Source organism: Ammodytes marinus (genome assembly GCF_949987685.1).
Source record: "Ammodytes marinus genome assembly, chromosome: 16".
Taxonomy (NCBI): Eukaryota; Metazoa; Chordata; class Actinopteri; order Uranoscopiformes; family Ammodytidae; genus Ammodytes; species Ammodytes marinus.
In genome coordinates this window covers 18,533,193-18,554,636 of record NC_137220.1, presented here as the reverse complement: position 1 = coordinate 18,554,636, position 21,444 = coordinate 18,533,193, and the positions used below count along the sequence as shown (strand labels likewise).

At 40.8% G+C, this 21,444-nt stretch overlaps 2 protein-coding genes across 3 annotated transcripts in view; both read right to left on the bottom strand.

The window, feature by feature from the left end:
* Positions 1 to 31: 31 nt before the first annotated feature.
* On the bottom strand, positions 32 to 12,029 carry LOC307262534 (casein kinase I). The gene is made up of 11 exons (XM_080043443.1): positions 11,836 to 12,029; positions 8,738 to 8,828; positions 8,410 to 8,520; positions 8,132 to 8,280; positions 7,198 to 7,426; positions 5,815 to 5,985; positions 5,422 to 5,570; positions 5,055 to 5,250; positions 3,794 to 3,933; positions 2,238 to 2,304; positions 32 to 2,132 (listed from the first exon to the last, which is right to left on the bottom strand). Exons 2-10 carry the CDS (start codon positions 8,811 to 8,813, stop codon positions 2,272 to 2,274), a joined length of 1,254 nt encoding a protein of 417 aa, XP_079899569.1. The 5' UTR covers positions 8,814 to 8,828; positions 11,836 to 12,029; the 3' UTR covers positions 32 to 2,132; positions 2,238 to 2,271.
* An 842-nt stretch (positions 12,030 to 12,871) lies between these two features.
* The window catches only part of tnrc6bb.1 (trinucleotide repeat containing adaptor 6Bb.1), a 38,871-nt gene continuing 30,298 nt past the window's right edge, over positions 12,872 to 21,444 (bottom strand). The window contains exons 11-21 of one of the 2 annotated variants that reach the window (XM_080043419.1): positions 20,832 to 21,053; positions 19,452 to 19,568; positions 18,895 to 19,096; positions 18,472 to 18,621; positions 18,131 to 18,298; positions 16,864 to 17,010; positions 16,545 to 16,637; positions 16,072 to 16,287; positions 15,744 to 15,814; positions 14,745 to 14,884; positions 12,872 to 14,652 (exon numbers count right to left, since the gene is read on the bottom strand). In XM_080043419.1, coding sequence (XP_079899545.1) covers positions 14,085 to 14,652; positions 14,745 to 14,884; positions 15,744 to 15,814; positions 16,072 to 16,287; positions 16,545 to 16,637; positions 16,864 to 17,010; positions 18,131 to 18,298; positions 18,472 to 18,621; positions 18,895 to 19,096; positions 19,452 to 19,568; positions 20,832 to 21,053 — 2,094 coding nt within the window. In that variant the 3' untranslated portion in view covers positions 12,872 to 14,084. The remainder of the gene's footprint in view (positions 14,653 to 14,744; positions 14,885 to 15,743; positions 15,815 to 16,071; positions 16,288 to 16,544; positions 16,638 to 16,863; positions 17,011 to 18,130; positions 18,299 to 18,471; positions 18,622 to 18,894; positions 19,097 to 19,451; positions 19,569 to 20,831; positions 21,054 to 21,444) is intronic. The other variant, XM_080043420.1, reaches the window with a different exon arrangement.

Below are 21,444 nucleotides of genomic sequence, written 5' to 3'. Positions count from 1 at the left end.
CTCAACACACGCAAGAAACCTCAGCAAAACGTAGTGAGTAACGTTATTCATTTTTATTACTTCATAAAATATACACAAATACTGTTGTAAATAAAGTGTGTTAAAGAACTGTACAAGATATCAGTACACAATACATAAAATGAAATCCCCATTACCGCAACCTTTTTCTATATCATACCCAACAGTTACAATGCCACTGGGTCATGGTGGCCTGTACAAAGGTAATTACACACAGTACACTGCTATTTACACATCCCTGCAATTGCATCAGTTGTTTCATTTTGAATGACATCATAAAGGTTGCTGGAGGTTTAAATCCAAAAGGTGAAATCAAACTATGGCATATCATTTTTTTTGCAGAAAAGCCCTATGTATGATATGAGGTGGACAACCTTTGAAGAGGAGAAGAACAGAGGACACAAACAAGCCTGAACAAACAAGCTACTACTAATAAGTTAAAAAGGAGGAAGATAAAATGAAACCAATATAAGAACAATGTTATTTCAGACAGATAAAAATAGTTTTTAACATAAATAGTGGAGAACAGAGATAAAACAATCGGCATACAAAGACAAAATGGATCTTATATTGTTAGCAGGGATTCTATTTACTGCATCTCGCCATCTCTCACACTCACATACTCCCTCAGATGCACACAGACACACAGACACAAAATGGTGGATGACCCAGCTGGCAAAGTAACAGTAGCCAATCCCACAATTTAGTACATTAAATCCCTAAAATTTTGAAACCAGACCCAATTTACGTTGTTAGTATTCATTTTTCTACTTTACAATTAAAAACAAATCACATTTTGGCTTTACATTGAAATAAAAAATATTTACAGTGAAGTAAAATAAAAATGAAATAATTGGATATCCCATCCCCCTAAAAGCCATCCCTTACAGAGCCTGCCCACTCCTTTATGACCATCAATCACAAAATAATAATAAAAAAAGGAAACAATAAGAACTATCGTAAAAATTGCAGCCACTATTTGTTAGCCAAAACAAGCAGCATGGTCTCTGGTCAAATACACTGAGAATTTCCTGAGGAGCATCCCTCAAGACTTGGGAGTGTGTTTTTGCAATATCTATGGTCATTCTTCGCCTTAGCCACTCACATTTAAGACCAGAGAAAAACAAGAAAAAAAGACAAAGGGGGCAGTGGAGGTTTTGGGGGACTGCAAAACTCATCAAAACATGGATGAAGGGCAAGCAAGCACCAATTGCTACTTCACCAGACACATTACTCGACAACAGCTAAAACATCACTTACTTATCCTTTTAAAAGTAACCTTTCTTTTTGTCCACTACCCTCTTACGTACCTCTCCCCAGTGCCTCATCTTTCAGCTGTTATTTCTTTCCAAAAAAGCAAAGAAAGGAACTTGATAAAAAGCTCCAATTTAAGATGTCCCCGTGAATGAAAGAAGTGACATTCACTGAAAAGTTTGTGATGTTATAACAAAACAAAAAACAAAACTTTACTAAGCCGGTATCACTTTCCCATAAGGGTACATTGATTAACTGCAAGTTAATGCTCATTTAATGCTATCAATGGTTAATAAATGCTTATTAAGCAATAACTTACTGTTATTTCTTAGTTATTAACTGTCGGTTAATGCTTGGTTAAGCATAAACTATGCTTAGTCATTTATTAACTTAGCATGATAGTTAGTTAATGCCTATTAAGCATTGACTAAGCAGTTAGTTAATGTACCCTTATTGTAAAGTGTTACCACAAAGCCTATATCAAATCATGTTGACCTTTGAAGAGAATCATGCGCATCCCGGATACCTTTTGCTTCTTTGCCAACAGTTCTTCACATTTATCCGACAGAAGGTACTGAGGGAATGTTTTGACTGGAGCAGGTATGAGCAACCATGGAGTCACAATGGTGTAGGACTGTCATTTATTTGATTTTTGTATTGCGGTGGCAATAGTCCAAGGTTCAGCAAAAAGGGTTCATGAAAGAGTGTAAGTTGGATACCGTCATGTACTTCCCTGGATCCTTTAAAAGAGTTGCTGACCTTTCCAAAGATCCATGTGTCCATTGGCAATCATAGTTTCCATAAGACAAGGTAAAAATAAAAAGGAAAATAAACTGGAGCAATGAGTATACTTTGCAGCCCTGCAACAACAAGTAAAGTGATAGTAATTAGAGAGGGCAATGTATTGGCAAACTGGTGTATTTTTACAGTAAGCATGTGAATAAATAATTGAAATTGGACCTCACCTGTCAGTTTATGTGCATGCAGAGCCAAATCATTCTACTTCCCCATGTGCTCAAATGGCACACTGACCTGCAAAAGAAACACCAGAAGATTAGGAGGAGAAAGTCTCACACACACACACACACATAGAGAAAGACACAGTTACTAGAGCATGCTAAATCAGGTCCGTAGCCTATTTGAGGAGACACTGAACATATTCATACATACAAATAGCCAGTTCCCTGCACAAACCTGTTGATGATATGGCCGGTTGTTTATAACAACACTGTTGTGACAAATGTCTAAATTGATTTCACAAGACAGCTTTAGTACATGACTAAAGCTAGTAACTATATATTGTTTTAAAGAATTGTCCAATGCAGTATTTCTTAAATTCTGAATTGTATGTACAGTGTTATAGCCATGCAACAAATACTAAATGTTTTGCTTGCGTTACATTTTTGGGGGTCTGAAGCCATCATTTTGGGTGCTGTTGCACTAGCCATGTTTCCACCTAGATTTGAAGCGAATCGTTTGAAAGTTCGCAAAAAGGAAAAAAAAGAAAAGCGAATTAGGTGCGTTTCCATCAAGCGGTTGGAGCCGAAAAACTTCATTGGGTTAAATAATAGACAACTCTCAAGCACCAAGCATGAGGAGCGGCATTACACTCTGCCTGTGCCCGCCTGGCAGCCACTTTTACCTGACAATTGCGCATTCTTAGCTCTTTACCTTCACATATCAAGTTAGGCGTTAGTTATTAGTGGACCAGATCAGTAAATAAGGCCGGTTAAATACTGGCTCTTCCTCATACACACCTCCGGATAACCCTTGCTCGGCTCTAGGCTACAGCATGCGCTTTCCCTTTTGATAATGATATCGCGTTTGCAGTTTAAAATGTGATCAGGCATGACCTGGAATGACATGTTGCCTACGTGGATAAATCAGATTTTGACATGTCACTAGCCATGTTATCCATCCATTCGTTTTAAGTCATGTGTGTTCAATATTCACCACGACAACTTATTGGAAAATTGTGTTTCCAATAAGTCAAAAACCACCTCAAGCGAGTGTAAAAACTTTTTTGCAAATTAGAGGATTTTTATTTGAATTTTGGCGTTTCCATCACCATTTACTGATTTGATACTTCAAAATTCACATGAAAGCAGGAGGATGGAAACGCAGCCACTAATATGGATTTTATGCTATCACAATTTCAGAGCTGAATTTAAATTTATTTGCAGCTGAGCAACAATACTCAATATCCCAACGTTCTTTACTATGAGCTTGAGTATCTGAGATTAACTCAAATTTCTTTTAAATGTGTACACCGTTTTCCTTTCTTGTCCACTTCCACACACATTGCATAATTATAAATTCCTGCACTTTAATGCACCTTGTCACATGGCCAACCACATCTTGTACCATTTGCGTTCTAGTCTCAGATTCTCTCTACACTTGTGTTCCTATTTTATACATCTTTTTACGTATAAATGTTGCTCTGTTGAGGAGACTAGAAAAATATGTATTGCACCACTGCTCCGATAATTGTTGTGCACATGGCCAATGAGTGTTTTCTTACCTGTGACGTGGAAATTCTGGATTGGTCATGACGGGCTGTAAGATCAGAGGACGATACGTTAGCTGGAGCTCCACGGTGGAGCCGCATGCTCACCTTCCTTTCCCTCTCTGCACGGGAAATTGCACGAGGCGAAGTGTTTCCTAAAAAGGAATAAATGTATAATATTGAGAACAGACCACATTTGCCATGATGCGAGTGGCCACACTGCACGTTTCTGAAACAATATGAAACGAATGACAAGCCTCGCTTTGTTGAAAAACTCTTGTAGGCAGGTAGAGGTGTTTTTGGTAACAATTGAAATTCACTCAATTGCAAAACGTGCCGCATTGACCATCTGTGCCATTCTGCATTCTGAGTGCCGAAATATTTAAAAAATAAAATAAAAAGAGGGGACAGAATTTATGGTAGAATATGGCTGATGATGTGGACAGTTTGGCTTGTCAAATTTGCAGTGGGAATTAGAAATATATACAGTACGATTAGACTTAATTTGGTTAAACAATTTTAAACATTGTTGCCTACTGCAAACTATATATCATTGGTTAGCATGTCGTTCTTACTTGTCGTTCACAGACACCAAAACCGAGGCAGAGTAAAAGACCATTGCCAAAGACTTTGTGGACAAATTGCAGGTTCCTTACTGCCTGGGGCAGTGGACACGAACATTTTTTATTCAAACTCATGCCAAGAGTTGAAGCATTTTTTCGAACTACGATTCGAGGTTTTCAATCATACTCATGGCTGTAGTTGATGCATAGACAAACTTATAGTTGGCAAGTGCAGGAACCCAGAGTAAGCTGACAGACCTGAGAGCTGTGAGGGAGGGGGCTTACTTCATGACCCTCCTGATGACACGCTGCCCAACAATGATGTCATGATTCACTATATGTTCATTGGTGATGAGGCCTGTCTACTGAGAATGATCTCATCAAGCCGTATCCCTTCAGAAATCTAACATCTGAACAAAGGATTTTCAATAACCACCATTTTGGGGCACGTATCGTTGTTGAAAATGCCTTTGTAATACTAGTCAATCACTTCAGTTTTTAAAATAACCATTTGCCTGGAGACAGACAAGGTAGTTAGTTATATTTTTTGATGTATTTGTCGTACACTGTACACCGTACGACAAATACGCCTGACGAGGCTGCAATTTGGGCTGTTTCTCAACGTGAGGTGTGCCGTTCAAAAACTGGGTTAAAAACAGGCTAAACTCATACAGCGCACCGCCAAGCATTAAACAATTCGCCACTTCACTCACCAGATTGCTGGACCCGTGAGGCAGGGTTGGAGATGGCCTGCTCGGGCCCATTCCTGACCCTGTTGGCAGCTGCAGGGTTGGGACCTGGGGGGAGACCCCGCGACGCAGACCCCCTGGGGACTCCTCCAATCCGCTCATCTCTCTCATCTCCCGGCCTCCTCTCCCGATCCGCGTCCTCTGTTGTCCGACTGGCACCCTGATAGATGACATCAGCCACAAAGATTTTCCATTAACAAAAGATAGAAAAAAAGATAGCTTTAATATAGCGGAATTATGTTGTAAGCCTTATGGAAGTTCAGATTGTGTGGCAGCTAAGCACCAAAACAAACATCAATACTTCTGATGTAAACACTTTATGTAAACTTACAAATTTGAGCATGTTCCAATCAAAGACATAATCGTAGGAGAAACCCTGACGGTGGAAAAGATTCCTGAAGAGCTGTCGTAGGTAAGAGTAGTCTGGCTTGTCATCAAAACGGAGTGAACGGCAAAAATTCAGGTATGTGGAGAACTCAGCTGTAGGAGAACAAATGACAAGCAAAACACTAATGAGGAGAAAACTCAACACACACACACACACTGCTGCTTACAGCAAGCAAATCACAAATTCACCAAATTACTGCAGTCCTACAGCTAAAATGACTGCATTGAAAGTGATCATTTCCATACTGAGAAAACAATAATGTGGTTGCAAATATTAAGATTTACACACATGTTGCTAACCCAATACACACAGAGGTACCATTGACACATCACTTACAAGGGTATCCTTTGCAAAGAACCTCGATGGGTGTGGACATTTTCTTCTCACTGATTCGTTCATACTTCTGTCTCTTGGTAGCGGCCTTGAGGCCTTGCCAGGGGAGGGAACCCAGGTTGAAGTACATGAGGACATAGCCAAGAGACTCCAGGTCATCACGTCTGGACTGCTCTGTGGACAGGAAGGTGAGAAAGTCAGAACATTGAGGGATGCCTGCTTCATGCAACAGTTACAAGGGAATTTACCAATGACAGGCCCTATTTACAGTTTTGAAATACTAAAAGCACTTACTTCAAGGAATTGCAACAAGTCATTCACTTTATTATGATTTTATTCACAGATTATATAAAGACTAAAACATGGTGCTTATATGACACTTCTTACTGAGAAACTTGTAAAGCCTGTTAATCATGATTTGAAAGTGTGGTTGTTTTATTTATTCAGGCTAAACAGAACCCATTCCTGAACACTGTGTTTACATATGTTTTTAGAGTGGCAGAACGGTTTGGACATCACAACACTCACTCACTACCCAAAATAGCTGATTGAGTTATACATTAAATGGCTACTTTTAACTGTGAAAACTAAAACTGGAAAAAATAAAAAAACTTACTTTATTTAAATCATTTTCATCACCCTCATTAAAATGTTGGTAGTACCAATAGAAATCTAACCAAAATATATTTAAAAACGATGTAATTGCCTTGCAGAATGTTTAAGGCATTGCAATGAAAATAGCCAGATGCCATTTCCTTATTTTTGTCTCTCAAGAGACCTCATGGAGGTCAATGATGAACAACAGTTTATGGAATGCAGAGCTAGAATGGGCGGCTTCCTGTCTTAAAAGGGTTAGAACTACTGACTTAAAAATCACACTGATGTATTGGGAAAAGAGATGCCAATCACTTAAAGAGACTCCAAAAACACCTCCAGGCTAGGAATGAATGGGATGTATAGGGAGATATCATCATAGCTCTGATGAATCATATTAAAACATGGTTTTTAGAGGCAGCTTTCAACGTGGAGTGAGGGTGTGACCCTGAGAGTTTGGACTTTACACATTGTAACTTCTACACTTCTGTCTGCTGCAGTCAGGATCATAGACACTTTTAGACATTTCAAATTCACCCCATTGGCAGTAATCACAACAATTCTAATAGGGGCTTCCGAAAAAACTTCACAACTAAGTGCTATAATAAAAACTTCCTGACAACATGTGAGTGTGTGTGTGTTTGTGATGAATAATAGTAAAAATCAACAGCAGAATTGTTTTATGAGGATCCATTCATACATCTTTATGTTGTGCATAACTAGTAACTCATCTAGCACCAGTTGATGTGTTAGCCCCCCCAAACACACATGCGCAAACTATCATTGCCTTACCAATTCCAAGATGCGTGTTAATGGAGGCGTAGCGAGCAGTGCCAGTCAGGTTCTTGTTCTCCCTGTAAGGGATGTGCTGGTGTGTGCGGGCATCTCTGTACTTTTTGGCCAGACCAAAGTCAATGATGTACACTAGGTTGCCCTTCTTGCCAAGCCCCATTAGGAAGTTGTCAGGCTTGACGTCCCGATGAATGAAATTCTTGGAGTGGATGTATTCAATGCGACTTATCTAAAAAAGATAGGTGAAAAAATATATATATAATTGATCAGGTTTTAAAGCACACCACATAAAATACTTGGATACTCAGAAAGTAAACATTGGTGAGTGTCATGGTGACGTAGATACATGGCCACAAGGTCACACTATGCCATTCTACATGCTGTCAGGCCAGCACTTTCCTTGTGTTCTCTAATAAAGTTTTAGTTTGTGAGCAGTTGCAGGTGCAATGACTCAATACATCAATAACTTGAGCAAACTAAGGCAAAAGAGGAGGATGGGGGAGGACAACAGGATATATGAAGACAGGACACAGGAAGGTGATGACCCCAGGCTATAAGTGGAAAGTCCATATAAAGACTGACACAGCAAATTTGCTGCAGTTAGAACACAAGGTGAGATGAGTTGGGCTTGAGAGAGCTGCTGCAGAAATGAAACATCTAGGCCAGCACAGTCCAAGAGGCCAGAATTAAGAAGTATACTGGATGAACAAGAGTACTGCAGAGCTTTAAAGAAGCCTTAGGGGAATCAAGTGCATAGATATACACAACGTGCACCAAAAAATAAAAGTCTATTAGGTCATGCACATGAGGGAGTACGATCGTAAGTATTAATTATACGTATTCTACTTGTTAACCGAGTTGTTCTCAACTGAGCAGACCATGAAATTGTACCAATTCAAACACCCTTGACTTCACATGAGTGTTTGAGCCATACCATCTGGTCGGCCAAAAGCAGGACAGTCTTGAGGCTGAACTTCCGGGAGCAAAAGTTGAAAAGGTCCTCCAGGCTTGGACCAAGCAGCTCCATTACCATCACATTGTAGTCTCCCTCGGCACCACACCACTTTATCGAAGGAATACCCACTAGAACACACAAAGTCAGCTTTAATTCATTGTAAATCTTACCAGCAGGCTTAGAGAATTTGCATAATGTAAAGCTATTGGGAGTGCTTGAAAAATCTCAAAGGTCTTAAAGCTATATTCAATCCTTACCTCCTCCTTGCATCATCTTGTAGAACTTGCTTTCAATGTGCAACTGGGGGTGTTTGGTCTTTACACATTCCAGCTTGATGGCTACCTCCTCGCTGGTGGCAATGTTGGCACCTGATGAGACACAAAGCTTTAAAAGCCATAGCAAAAGCACCACACTAATGACAGGGGAATATGAATGAAAATTAGGTTTGGTGCCCAGATAAGGGGGGAAAGTCATGGTACAGTATGAAAAGAGAGACTTTCAAGAATTGAATGTGGAAATAACCATAACAGAGGAGAGACATTTATAGTTGGGTAGGGCAAGAAAGGGCAGTGTATTTAAACTTACCAAGGTAAATGTCGCCAAAGGAACCACTCCCTATCTTTCGCCCAAGCCGATACTTGTTCCCCACTCTCAGCTCCATGGTTGCAAGTTGTCACTGTCACCAACAGACAAATAGAGATGAGTATAAGAAAGCAAAGGACAAATGACACAATGCCAGCTCATACTGTGTGTGCTAGGCCTGGGCCAGTATGATATTCCGATGAGAACCTTAAGCAAACCTTAAGTGAGCAGCTCCACAAGGAGGCATGCCAACTTTCTACACATTTCTCTTTTAGTAAAAGTTATGATGCAAGAATACTCTGAACATTATTAAACTTGTATGTTAACATCCTGTATGTTAACATCTTGTGTGTGTGTGTGTGGAGCTAATACCTTAGAACAGTAAGACGGAAAATAATGCGGTTTGAAACCTTGCCATTTTCAAACAGCGGTATACTTTCAACCCGTTTATAGGCCAATACCTAGTGTGTGCTACACTTCTTTCCTCTCACCACCAACTCTGAATATTAGAGGATGAGCTACTGAACATAATATACATTTGGTATTTACTCGCTTTTCCCTCGTGGTAGAATAATGGAAGGTATCCTTAAGTTAAGGGTCAGCTGCTCACATGACAATCCTTCTATCCCAGACACATTGAACTAGCCACATGTTTGTGTGAGAGAATGTAGCCTGAGCAGAGCTAGTTGATCAGCTAACAGCTGTCTGGCCTTCAGGGGTACATCATTATGTTTGTTGGGTAGCGGGGAGGGCTAGGGGGCTGAAGGGTGATCAGAAACAGCAAGGACAGAGGAGAAATAAACGACAGCTAAATGAAGGCTACACACAAATGCCAGTCGGAACAGTAGTGGACTAGAATAAACTGCTGCTGCAGGAGTACTGAGACCTGGCACACATGAGAGGAAATTTAGTGCATCTTTTGAGCTGAACTGCACGTGACGCTGGGGCCAGGTCATCATTTATTTAGTGCTCTCCCTACCACGCCACATAGTGCAGCCACTGCAAAAGCAAGACTAAGCTCTCCACTGTTCTGTACTAGCGCTGCCAAGGGAGGGAAGGCAGGAGCAGCCGCCAAGCGCTGGCTGGCTTGCTGTATCTGTGTCAAGGCCCTCAGACAATTCTGTGCACTGAACTTCAGAAAGTGCTGCAGAGAATATTATCTGTGCAGACTCAGAGCATCACTTATCAAAAGAGATTTGCTTCCTCGCTAGTCGCTACCAATTTTGGAACACTACGTAAAGAAGTTGTGTCTTTTATGGCAACATTGGACCCTCGTTCCAAACTTCAAATAACGTTTCCAGTCATGTGCCCAACTGACAATTCACAAAGGCAATATATGAACTAGATCGTATTATCAGATTCTTGCCTCAAGGCACATCCACTAATAGAAATCTTGAAGAAGTGTCATGACAACTCAGAAGTGGCAAAAACAATGCAATGTTAGACAACCTCAAAATATCATGGACATGTCTGGCAGGAAAGCAAGCAGTGCAGTCATCAATTCTGCAGGACTACAAGTCTGCTTCCATCCAGAACTCTTAAAATAAAACCAAAAATGAACGCAGAAGTTACTTTGCTAAAGAGTAAGCAGTGGGATTACAACAGCTCTGTTCAAAAACATTTCTAGCAGTGATGATGGTTTCAAAGCAAAAAACAACAACAATGCATTGCACCTCATTTCAAGGCAAAAGCTCAACGGAACAAACATACTGTGTGAGATGTAGGCCTTATAGCTCTTTGTCAACTGATGAGGACAGCTTGCCATAGTAGCCACGATGGAGGCGGATGGATTTGGGTTAGGTTTCATTACACCAAGAGGGTGTCTCATGTGCTGTAGCAGGGACCCGATTAGGGAGCAACATTAATCACACAACTGTACAGTAAGTGCCATTGATTAATTACTTGATATGGGAACAGTTATGCACAATTTCAAAAAGCACAGTATCCATATGGACTTCATCTGTATATGCCCTCATGTGTTAATTCCAAGCGTAGGAGAAATAGTATTGCTGTTAAGTGTACACTTGCTGTAAAGAAATATTTTGTTTTTTGAGTTCTTCCAGAGATGGCATGTGTGATGTGTTGCAAGTGGAATTAGCCTGTCACAATGCACCTGAAAAGAGCACATGTGCCATTATAGTAGAAATTGTCCTTAAACTACAGGAGATTGAATAAGATGCTACAGTAGGCTACATCTATCTAGTTGAGCTGGTAGGATGTCCTGGGGTAGGCCTATACTGTGGCAAAGTCATATATCATCGTAATCATTGGAGCCGAAGTGTGAAATAGGCTATCGTTGTTTTTCTTTAAATATAGTCACTCAAACTCACTTAGCCAACGTAGAAAGTCGCAAACATGAGAGTGAGTAAAGACCTCTTTGAGAAAACATAAACGTCAGAAAGCCAAAGGATTTCTGTCACATGAAAAACAAGAGCACTGCGCCTAACACTACGACAGCTGTCACTCCACAATCAGCTTCTGTGTTACAGACTCGACACTTATGCATGCAATAGAATCCGAACTTGCAAAAGAACATAAGTAAAAACACTTTAATATTTAGTTTTTTAACGGTAATGGCAGATATCTTGCTACGTTACTCTTTCCTGGTTGCAATTTGATAAGTAAGTCAGTTATGATTTACGCTACAATGGCAAATATTTGTAACTAATATAACATTTCATAAAATCACAAACATCTACAATCTCCGTTTACATACGGTCGCATTGATTAACGTTTGTAAAACAAAATTAATTGTACAAAAAAATACCAACCTTAGGCTATTACGTTCGTTATCTGTTAGCTGCTAAGAGTAAGCTAGTAGAAATACGTTAACGGAACCGTGAAACGTAGGCTACTGCACCATGGTTATTTTAGAAATTAAAAGGAAGCAGCAAAGTGTATATCGCATTTCGCCACATTTTGTATCATATTTCTAACCGCACCCATGAATGTGCTGGACTAGCCTAGCCTGTGTGTAGATAGCAATTCCTACGACTCGCCCCCTCCCCCTCTTCTGTAAGCCGTAAATACGAGTCTCCGATTCTGCCGAATCAGGCTGCTTTTCCCCCTTAGTTTCTCCGGTTCCCCGACACACAACTCACCCGATATTGGGTTTGTCCGAGAGCTGGTTCGGTGGAGGTTCTGATCCGATGGTTGTCAGTCGGACAAGAGCCTTGGTAGAGGTGGATGGGAGCGGATTCTGGCGGATATCATTCCCCCGGCTCTTAGATCTGTCGTCGGCTGCACTCCCTGTTGATAGTCCCTATGAAGCTCCAGCAACAAGAGCGGCCGTTCACCACTCGAGTCTGTCTCCCCCTCTCGTTACTTAACAACGCGCGGGTTCTGCACGTCGATGATGTCACTCTCAGGATGTCAAGGCACAGTCATTTATGGGAAACGTCACACATAACTGCTTCTTTTTACATATACTGTATATGAACAACGATCCGATCCTGTCATTGAAAAAGATTAATCTGTGGGGAATAAATGTAGTCTAAAATAATAGTACATTCTAGAATAATTTGGTTAACATATCACTTAAAACCCTAAATTGTAGGCCTATCAGAGAAGGTAAATAATTGCATACAGTAGGATGACGTGATGTGGTTGTTAAATAGGATTGAATTGTGAATTAAATGAGTGACAGATGGACATGCACATGCCGACTTATTTTTATGTGGCTGCCCCATCTTTGAACAGCATACACCTTTCCTTTAATGTAATGCGTCATAGCCTACTCATCAACACAACTTGCACAAAGTATAATTATATTATTCTTGTGTTCATAATTGTATCAATGTTGGGCAGTTTCAATCTAAGATTGGTTTATCATCAAAGGGACTCCAAACAAAAAACTTTTAACCAACATCCAGAAACCTGAAATCACACAAAATACCAATGAAAAATGACCATAAGGACACAATTAGAAGCCAATACTTTCATCTTTATTAATCTTGTTCTCATTTGTTTAAATAAATTTTACTTTGTAAAATCTCATAACGAAAACACTGAACAGGAGTGTTAAAGCCTGTCTTAATTTAAAACGAATACACAACAGAACATTAAAAACGTACGGTAACTCTTACTCTGCATCTGTAAACAACCCGCCCCACCCCTCCCTCCCACTCCACACAGTTTGATAAGATTTGGCATGTCCATTTTTCTCAACGCATATGCCTTCAGCTCTTTGTGTCATTAAAATGTTTCTTTTTTTATTATTGCAGGTCGGACAATAAAAAAGACAAGTCGGCTAAAAAACAAACAACTTCAAATGAGAGAAAAAAAAGCATTAGTGCCAATATTTCTTAACACACAGTCAGCAGTATACCGAATGCACTCAAAAAAAAAATTGTATAGACCTTCTGTATAGTAAGCAGCCTTGCCCACATAATGACAGGCAGTAACATGCACACACACATTATCCTCACATTCACTCACACGCACACCTGTGGTAGTTTAATCCACTTACTTGGTCTCAGTCTCACTCATACTCATGTCCATATAACGTGTATGATACTGTGCACAGTATCCACACATGGAGAAATGCAACATAGCCTCAAACTGCCAGCAATTTAACATTTATCACTGCAACAGTAACAAACATGTTCAAGAGAGAATAACAGAGAAAGAGTGCGTGAGATACAACAGTAGGAGGTCAGCATTTTGAAAACAGAACAAGGACATTTTTCAATAATTCACTGCTCAAAAATTAAAACCATACATACAAACAAACAGAAACAAATCGAACTTAACATACACACACAGTAAGATACAGTTCTGTTTTCAATCAGAGCCGTTTGCATGTGTTTGGATTCGGTCTCCGTTTTTAAGGGGACGTGAATACAAACTGCACTTTAACCTCACATCATGTAGTAGTTTGAATTTCTCTTATACGATGAAGGTAATGCTGTTTACAGTGCCCATCTGTCTGAAGGCTTGTCTGTATTTGGTGTGTGCATGTATATGTAAATCTGTTGAAAAGTTCCCTAGTTACTAAGCACATTGCAATCCAGTCAAGTCTTTCAGACCAACTGACTTTTCATTCTTTTTCAGGTTTCAAGTCTAAGCAGTTGAAATCTTCATCTGTGGAAAAAGGCTGTATACACATCTAACAGTCCCTGCATTTGTTTATATAATAGCTTAAGTCTGGCCACGAGAATGTGTGTAAGCATGTCTCACATTTCTGCTTTATGTGTGTGCACATTACTATGTATACCATGTATATGTACGCACGTGTATTACATTAATATGCATACCATGTATGTGTGTGTGCTATAGTAAGTACATATGTATCCCAGTGTATGTTGTATCAGCGTGTCCAAACAAACACGTACAAATGGCAGGGAGCTCATCAGATAGAATCAGCTCCTCCCCCCAGCAGGTCGCCAGGCAACAATGCGGCAGGGCTGTCCATTTGGTGCCTTTCCTCCATTTGCGGTGCCCCCCACAGGCTGCTGCTGGGGTATCCTGCAGTCATGCCCCCCCAGAGTCCAGACCTCCCAGACTCAACACTTCCGACACCACCTCCTTCCCCTGACCCGTTGGTGCTCCATTGTGAAAATATCCCCAGCCCAGGTCCTTGGGCTGAGGAGCTTTCTGAAGAATTGCCTGTACCATCGAGACTCTGCCAGGCAGAGCCAGAGGACCTCACACTACCTAGAACTGCAGCTCCACTTTCCCCTCTTTCACCGCCATTTCCACCTGAAGTTGTGCCCGCTGCTGCCCGCTCATTCCCAGGGGAGCTACCTCCACTGCTGGCCACTGCTGTGCCTGCTGCAGATGAACCCTGCGTTCCAACTGCCGCTCCTCCTCCTGAGCTGGCCCCCTCTGGCCCTCCAGCCTGGGAATGTGCAAAATAGCGGGCGACTTCCTCCTCACTCACAAACTCCGCCAGGATTGTAGTGTTGCCCAGAACACACCTGAGAAGGATTAACAAGAAAAGGCTGTTTAGATCAAATGGATACTGTTGAATGTTAAGTATGTGTGTTAGTGAGGTTACAGGCCACCCTACATGTGCAGTGCACCCTGGGCCTTGGCTGCTTCCAGGCGGCTGCTGTAACGAATCAGCGCGCTACCCTGGGTCAGGCCGAGGTGGAAGGTCAGCAGTGGACCATGCTGCATGCAGATAGTCCTCAGTGTGGAGCCATCAATCTACAGTAAAAAATAAAATAAAAAGATAAAGGTAAGAGTAAGATCATGTGCAAGTATGTTTGATGCAACAATGCTACAGTAATTGTTTGCACATTTGACTCATTAATACGGACAGAGAAAAGGTCAGGGAATTTAGGAGGTAATACAACAATGGTTATGTGTATAAAGAGCTATTAATTAGTTATGTAGTGAGAGTTTACACTGGACTTTTATTATTCTCTTATTCTGCCACCCTTTAATTAAATATACAAGTTATGCTAATAAGAACTAAGTATAGCCAAATCGATTAAAAAAAAAAAAATCAATATTACTTTAACAAAAACTACATCTTAAACATTGTTATATGTTGGCTAAACATTTTGAATACTCTGGTATTCCTAGAGCAGTGTCATGCAAGTGTCATTTGTGCACAATGTAATTGATTAAATGGCCCATCCAAGTTCACAATCCAATTAGAGCTGGGTAATGCATCAAACCTTCTAATTTGCATAGGACAGACTGAAGGGGAATGCAGATGAATGAGCAAAGTGATTTAATGTTTTTGAATTCAAACCCTAACTGGGCAGCAGATTTACTGTATAGCAGTGATCAATTCTGATGGGATTAAGGGTTGTAAGAAGATTTTAATTAAACATTGCCTGCACAGCATACTCAGCTTACATATTTGTTTTGCCATTCTTCACTATGTCAGTTTAAAGAAAACAGGTGGTATGTTGTTAATATGTTGTGTGTGGTGTTAATATGTTGAATATGTATCTTAAGTCAAAATCCTTTACATTTGTGTGCATTTAGTTCAAAATTGACTTCTACAAGTTTCCACTCTCTGAAGTTGTCCCTCCTGCGCTTTTCCACTTTTTACCTGAGGGGTCAGGTTGCTCAGTAGCAACCAGCAGCTGCCTCTGGAGGCAACACCATCGCTCCATGCTGAACCTTTAAAAAATAAATGTAAAAGTCAGGGATGAGAAACAATTAGCAGGAAACTAAAAGTTGATAGATGACACAGGTTTCATTAAAGGTTATCTATTTACAAAGAGATAAGTGCTAGGTTCAATGAAACTGAAGTATGTCCCGAGTAATATCATAATCAATTATATAATATAATGTTCCTCTATACAGTTTATTGTCCAGTCACAAGTTGACAAATGGTTATCAAATCATTTAAATATATTCCCTATATAATATAATACCTGGCCCATATCTTGACTCTTGATTACTCCCACCCCCTCCCCAGCTCCGGGCCAACCTAGGGCCTCCGCTGCCCCATGGGGAGGACGAGGCCTGCTTCTGATTAGACAAGCCTGGAGGGGGGCGTGGCAGCTGTGAGCTGTTGCGATTGGTCTTCCACGACTTGTTTTGTCCGATGGGCTCTGGGGGCCAGCTGGGCTTGTACTCCGGGTACTTTCCTGCAGAGGAAATGGGGAGGAGGGAGAAAGAAGGGAAAAATAATTCTTGATAAACAGACCACAGAATGCAGAAATGGGAGTAAAGAGGCCCCTTTGACATCACTGTAGACCGTGTACACAAATAGAATACAGTGAAAACACTATTAAAGTTACAGAAACAATGTAATAGAAGAGCAAATATAAAATAAGCTAATAAGAAGAAGTGGATTGAGAAGTCAATATGCAAGAGAAACTAAAGAATATATCAAAACCTCTACCTGTGCTGTGTGCATTGCTGAGGGGGCTTTCTGAGGCACTGTAGGGCCAGGCACCAGGTGAAGGCAGCGAGGTGTTGAGAGAGGGGTTTGGCCCTACAAAACATTCAAAGTTATCTGAAAGCAACACATCCTGCGATAAACAAAACAAGTCAAACATAGTACAGCTTGACTGCAGAAAGAGCCTTTGAGGCAAACTGTTTGTCAAACCTTTGCCCTTAAAATTTCTGTTAATCAATTACATTGGAGTATGCTTTCAAGTGTTTCACGGGCGACACAACAGCAATGCTCATTAAAATATTTGGCACATGCAGTCAAATACCTATGTTATCTCGCAGTAACTGGTGGTCAGAGTCGTTGAGACTAGGGGGTCCTGGGGAGCCAAGAACACTACCAGGGGTCATGTAGGGGTCAGACTCTGGATCTCCACTACTCTGGATTCCTTTCCAGGGCACACCAGGCTGGAACTCTGTCGGAGAACAAAAAACATATTGATTGTTTGAAGTGATATGCTATACTACTAATTATAATTAAAACCAACGCATGTAAAGAAAACTTTTTGCATCTACGCAGATAAACACACCACTACACACTATAAGTGATCATTGAAAGGGATTATTATCATGCTTTGTTTTTCCTAAGCAGTATACAATTAACTTTAAATACCTGCATTGTGGCTGAAAATTTTCATATTATTGTGACTAATGTATTGGTTGGTTACAATAGCCTTGTTTTGAAACTCAGTAGTATTGAAACTCAGATTCAATATCTGAATCCCCCCCAGCACCTTAACTAACTAACTTCCTGCGGGAAACACTGTAAACATTTGATGAATTAAGTTTTAATTATATTTAGGGCTGTCAAATTAACGCGTTAATTTCGATTAATTAATCACAGAAAAATTAACGCGATTAAAAAAATTAACGCAGATTAATCGCACTTCTATAATGCCCTTTGACCCGGTGCAAAAGTGGTGCGTAGCTGCACCGAGCTGCACCTGAAGCAGACACAGCCCGCGCGGGTGAAAGGGAGAAAAGTAAAGAGAGAAGCAGGGGGCCGAGGGCTCTATAGACGGTTTAATAAGCATGAAGGTAGGAAGACATCTTACTTTATTCTCCGCAGCCAGTGTCTGTGCATTATTGATTTAGTGGGTGCAACAATGTAGGCTAGGTTCAAAACAGTATCTCTCAATCTTTCTCCCTGTGTCTCAATTTTGTTTGCTAGCTGTCTCGTCGTCCGCGTAAACGTGTGCGTGTGTGTCTGTCTGTCTGTGTGCGTGCGTGCGTGCGTGTGTGTGTCTCTCAATATTTTTGCCTATGAGTACTGCCTATGGCAGTGCAGCGCTGTCTGTTGTGGAGACAGAAGTTACGAGTCACGGAGAGGGAGAGTGAGAGAGAGAGAGAGAGAGAGAGAGAGACTAGCAGGCTATACAGCTGTTTATAAACAGGTATAAAAGTGTCATAAAAGTATGCGATTAATTTAGATTAATTAATCACAGAGCCTGTAATTAATTAGATTAATTTTTTTAATCGCTTGACAGCCCTAATTATATTGTATTATAAACCAGGGAAATCCCTGAAGACACTCACCTGGGGGCCAGCTTGATGTGGCAGGTTTGTTGACCATTTTACTCCCAGGGTTCCGGTGCCAGTTGTCCGCGGAGCCTTGAGGAGGAATCCCCAGACCGTCACTGCCCAGCATGTCATACTGAGAGTACGGAGAACCTCCTCTCACCTTTAAAGCACTGGGTATAGGGCCTTGGGAAAAGCACATAAAGAAGAATTAAGGTCAAACAGATTGAAATGAATATGTCACAAATACGTTTCATTCTCAGTGGCTCATTCAGATACACTGTGAATAAAATGTGATTACCAATGCAGTGAAGACCATATTGGCATTTCAATATGTCAGGAACCATCTGTTAACCTACCATTCTTGTGAAGGGCTGTGTCAGGGGGAGATGGAGCTGGGGAGTGTCCCTCCATCATCCATTTGAAGCGGGATTGCTGTCCTGGGTCCTTCATCCCTCCCATCATGGGACTGAGCTCCAGTGCTGACATGTTACCACCAGGGGCAAGCCCTGACAGGTGGAAAAACACAAAAGTTCATTACATTCTACTCATACACTCACACACACTAGATCCTTTATGTCAGTCTCCATTGTTTTACTGAATGTATGTACCCTACGATAGCTTAATACATTTACTCCATGTAGAATTTTGGCAGCCTTACAAACTCCACAAAAAATAAACATTAAACTATAAAAGTTATACTATTACTAACTAGTTACACTGTTTATCTTATGATTAACTATACAGTAGTAATCTACAAACATTTTGCCTGTTGTACATACCAGAGTACATCCCTTGCGTCTTGGCATGAAGGTCTGATAAGGGGCCACCCATTCCAGGATGTGAAAGGGGGTCTATCATGGGTTGTTTGGATAGGCTTCCTCCCAGGTGAGAGGGGGACAGTTTAGAGCTCGCTCCTCCTGCTGCTGCTCCACCCAGCTGATGCTGTCTCTGCTGCTGCAGAATAGCCATAATCCTTGCCAACTGTAAGAGACAAGATTCAAGAAATATTCATCACTATAGGAATAGCTGCAAAAGCAATTCAGCAATTTGTGACCAAAGAGTTTAAAGGTTATAGTTTAGATGATTGTGGGCACATTAGTGGAGTTTTAAAGGGATTAAATAATTTAACTATTATTATATATGGTCTCATTATTGTGTTTAGTACCTAATCTCATCTGATTATCCCAAATGACAAAACAAAATACTTTTTAACAGTTCACCATCAACATGCCTTTTTGCAGCAGAGAAATGTGGTTTTGCAGCAGAGAAATAAAATGGTAAAGGTTGAACTTGTGACGACATTGCATGGTATTGTAAATAACATGATAATGCTCACCTGCTGTGGGTCTGGCTGCTGCCTGAGGGGCTGAGGCTGAGGGAACTTCCTCTGGTTCTGCAAAAGCTGTTGCTGCTGCTGCTGTTGCTGCTGTTGTTGTAGCAGGAGCTGACAAGCCTGTTGGATGGTGGGCAGAAATGGTCAGAGATGGAGGTAAACAAATAATATACAGGGGGTTTGTTACAACTGACCATGTATTTTAAGTAGGGCTGTCAAAATTATCGCGTTAACGCAGGGTGATTAATTTCTGGAATTAACGCGTTCATTTTTTTATCGCAATTAACGCATGTGCAGAATGATCCGCGCTGTGCATCCCACCGGCTCTGTACTACAGTCAGTCTAACGTTGTGACTGACCTAGGATCAGTAGCTGCGCGCCGCCAATCATCACAGCACGCTAGCCCATGCCGTGTTTTAAACTGCTAACGGTCACGTCTGTGTCGGGGGCATAAATAGTATAAAATCAAATGCCGCGGGTGACAGTTGATGTCGGGAGCAACAGGAGGAGAAACATTGTCCGCTCTGTTCAGAGCCCGCGAGGACACAAACGTCTGCAGTTTTCAGAGGTGTGTGTGTGAGTAGACATCAACATAACGTCGGCTTCCTGGCACACATGAACAGTCCCCTAGGATGTGTTCGCGCGTACACACGCACGCACACACACACACACACACACACACACACACACACACACACACACACACACACACACACACACACACACACACACACACACACACACACACACACACACACACACACACACACACACACACACACACACACACACACACACACACACACACACACACACACACACACACACACACACACACACACACACACACACACACACACACACACACACACACACACACACACAGCGGACTGTATTCAAGTTGTATTCAAGAATGCACAACCTATAGATTCACAAAATAAATGCCATTATATATAATATAGGCTATATATATAGCCTATATTTACCCAAAGACATAGTAAAGAGACATACCAATTGAATTATGGTGTGGTAGGTATATATTTTAGTTTGATTTAAATTTATTTTCAGTATAAAAACCATCATTTGGATTTTCAATTAATAGAAATAGTAATTTTAAATGTACATATCCACCTTTTGTCCTTTATCTTTCCGTTCATACAACAATATACAAAGAACATTCGAATTTTTCGAATGGTAAAATTAATCGTGATTAATCCACAGAATCCTGTGATTAATCTGATAAAAAAATGTAATTGTTTGACAGCCCTAATTTTAAAATACTCCAATACAGAATTACACAAAGGCAAAATGCAAACAAGTAAATATTCATTTCAATGTGACGAATTAACACATCAATCAGCAATCTGACATTAAGTCACATACCAGATGGAACTGCTGCATGTGGGGGTAAATGTTGCTGAGCATTGCTAGCTGCTGTGGGGAAATCTGAGGAGGCAACAGTCCTCCTGCACCAACACCACCAACCCCTCCTACACTTCCAATGCCGCCGACACCTCCTACTCCTCCTACACCTCCTACTCCACCAACCACTCCACCCACACTGCCGCCAGGAGAGGACATCTGCTTCAGCATAGGACCCGGCACCTGCATGTCACAGGAATTTCTTAATAAATGGCTATTGATACCGATGATGATAGAATTATATCAGAAACAGGGACGTTCTATTCATAGAGCTCAATTCATTCTAAATTAATGACAAAATGTAATCTAATGTTTAAAAAGGCATATAGTAAAGCCAAAAGGCTTCAAGATGCAAAAATTGGGGGACTTCATTACTGTACTTGGCCAGATCGATTATGGAGCTAACAACTTGACAATTATACAAGATGCAAGTTCTATGTGATAAAGATACGACCGAGGAATGCTGGATGAATAAAGCAAATAAATATAAGGTAAACAGGAAATAAATAAGATGAAGCAGATCAGTCCATAAAGTCCAAACATTGTGTTAATGGCCTCTTAAAAGCAACCTCCT

What these genes read in the sequence shown, in the direction of transcription:
- LOC307262534 (XM_080043443.1), bottom strand. Translation starts at nt 8,813, where the DNA reads ATGGAGCTGAGAGTGGGGAACAAGTATCGGCTTGGGCGAAAGATAGGG. An exon ending in TGCTTTTGGCCGACCAGATG is followed by an intron (nt 7,427 to 8,131) that starts GTATGGCTCAAA and finishes TATCTTTTTTAG; the next exon opens with ATAAGTCGCATTGAATACAT. An exon ending in TAACACGCATCTTGGAATTG is followed by an intron (nt 5,986 to 7,197) that starts GTAAGGCAATGA and finishes TCCTGTCCACAG; the next exon opens with AGCAGTCCAGACGTGATGAC.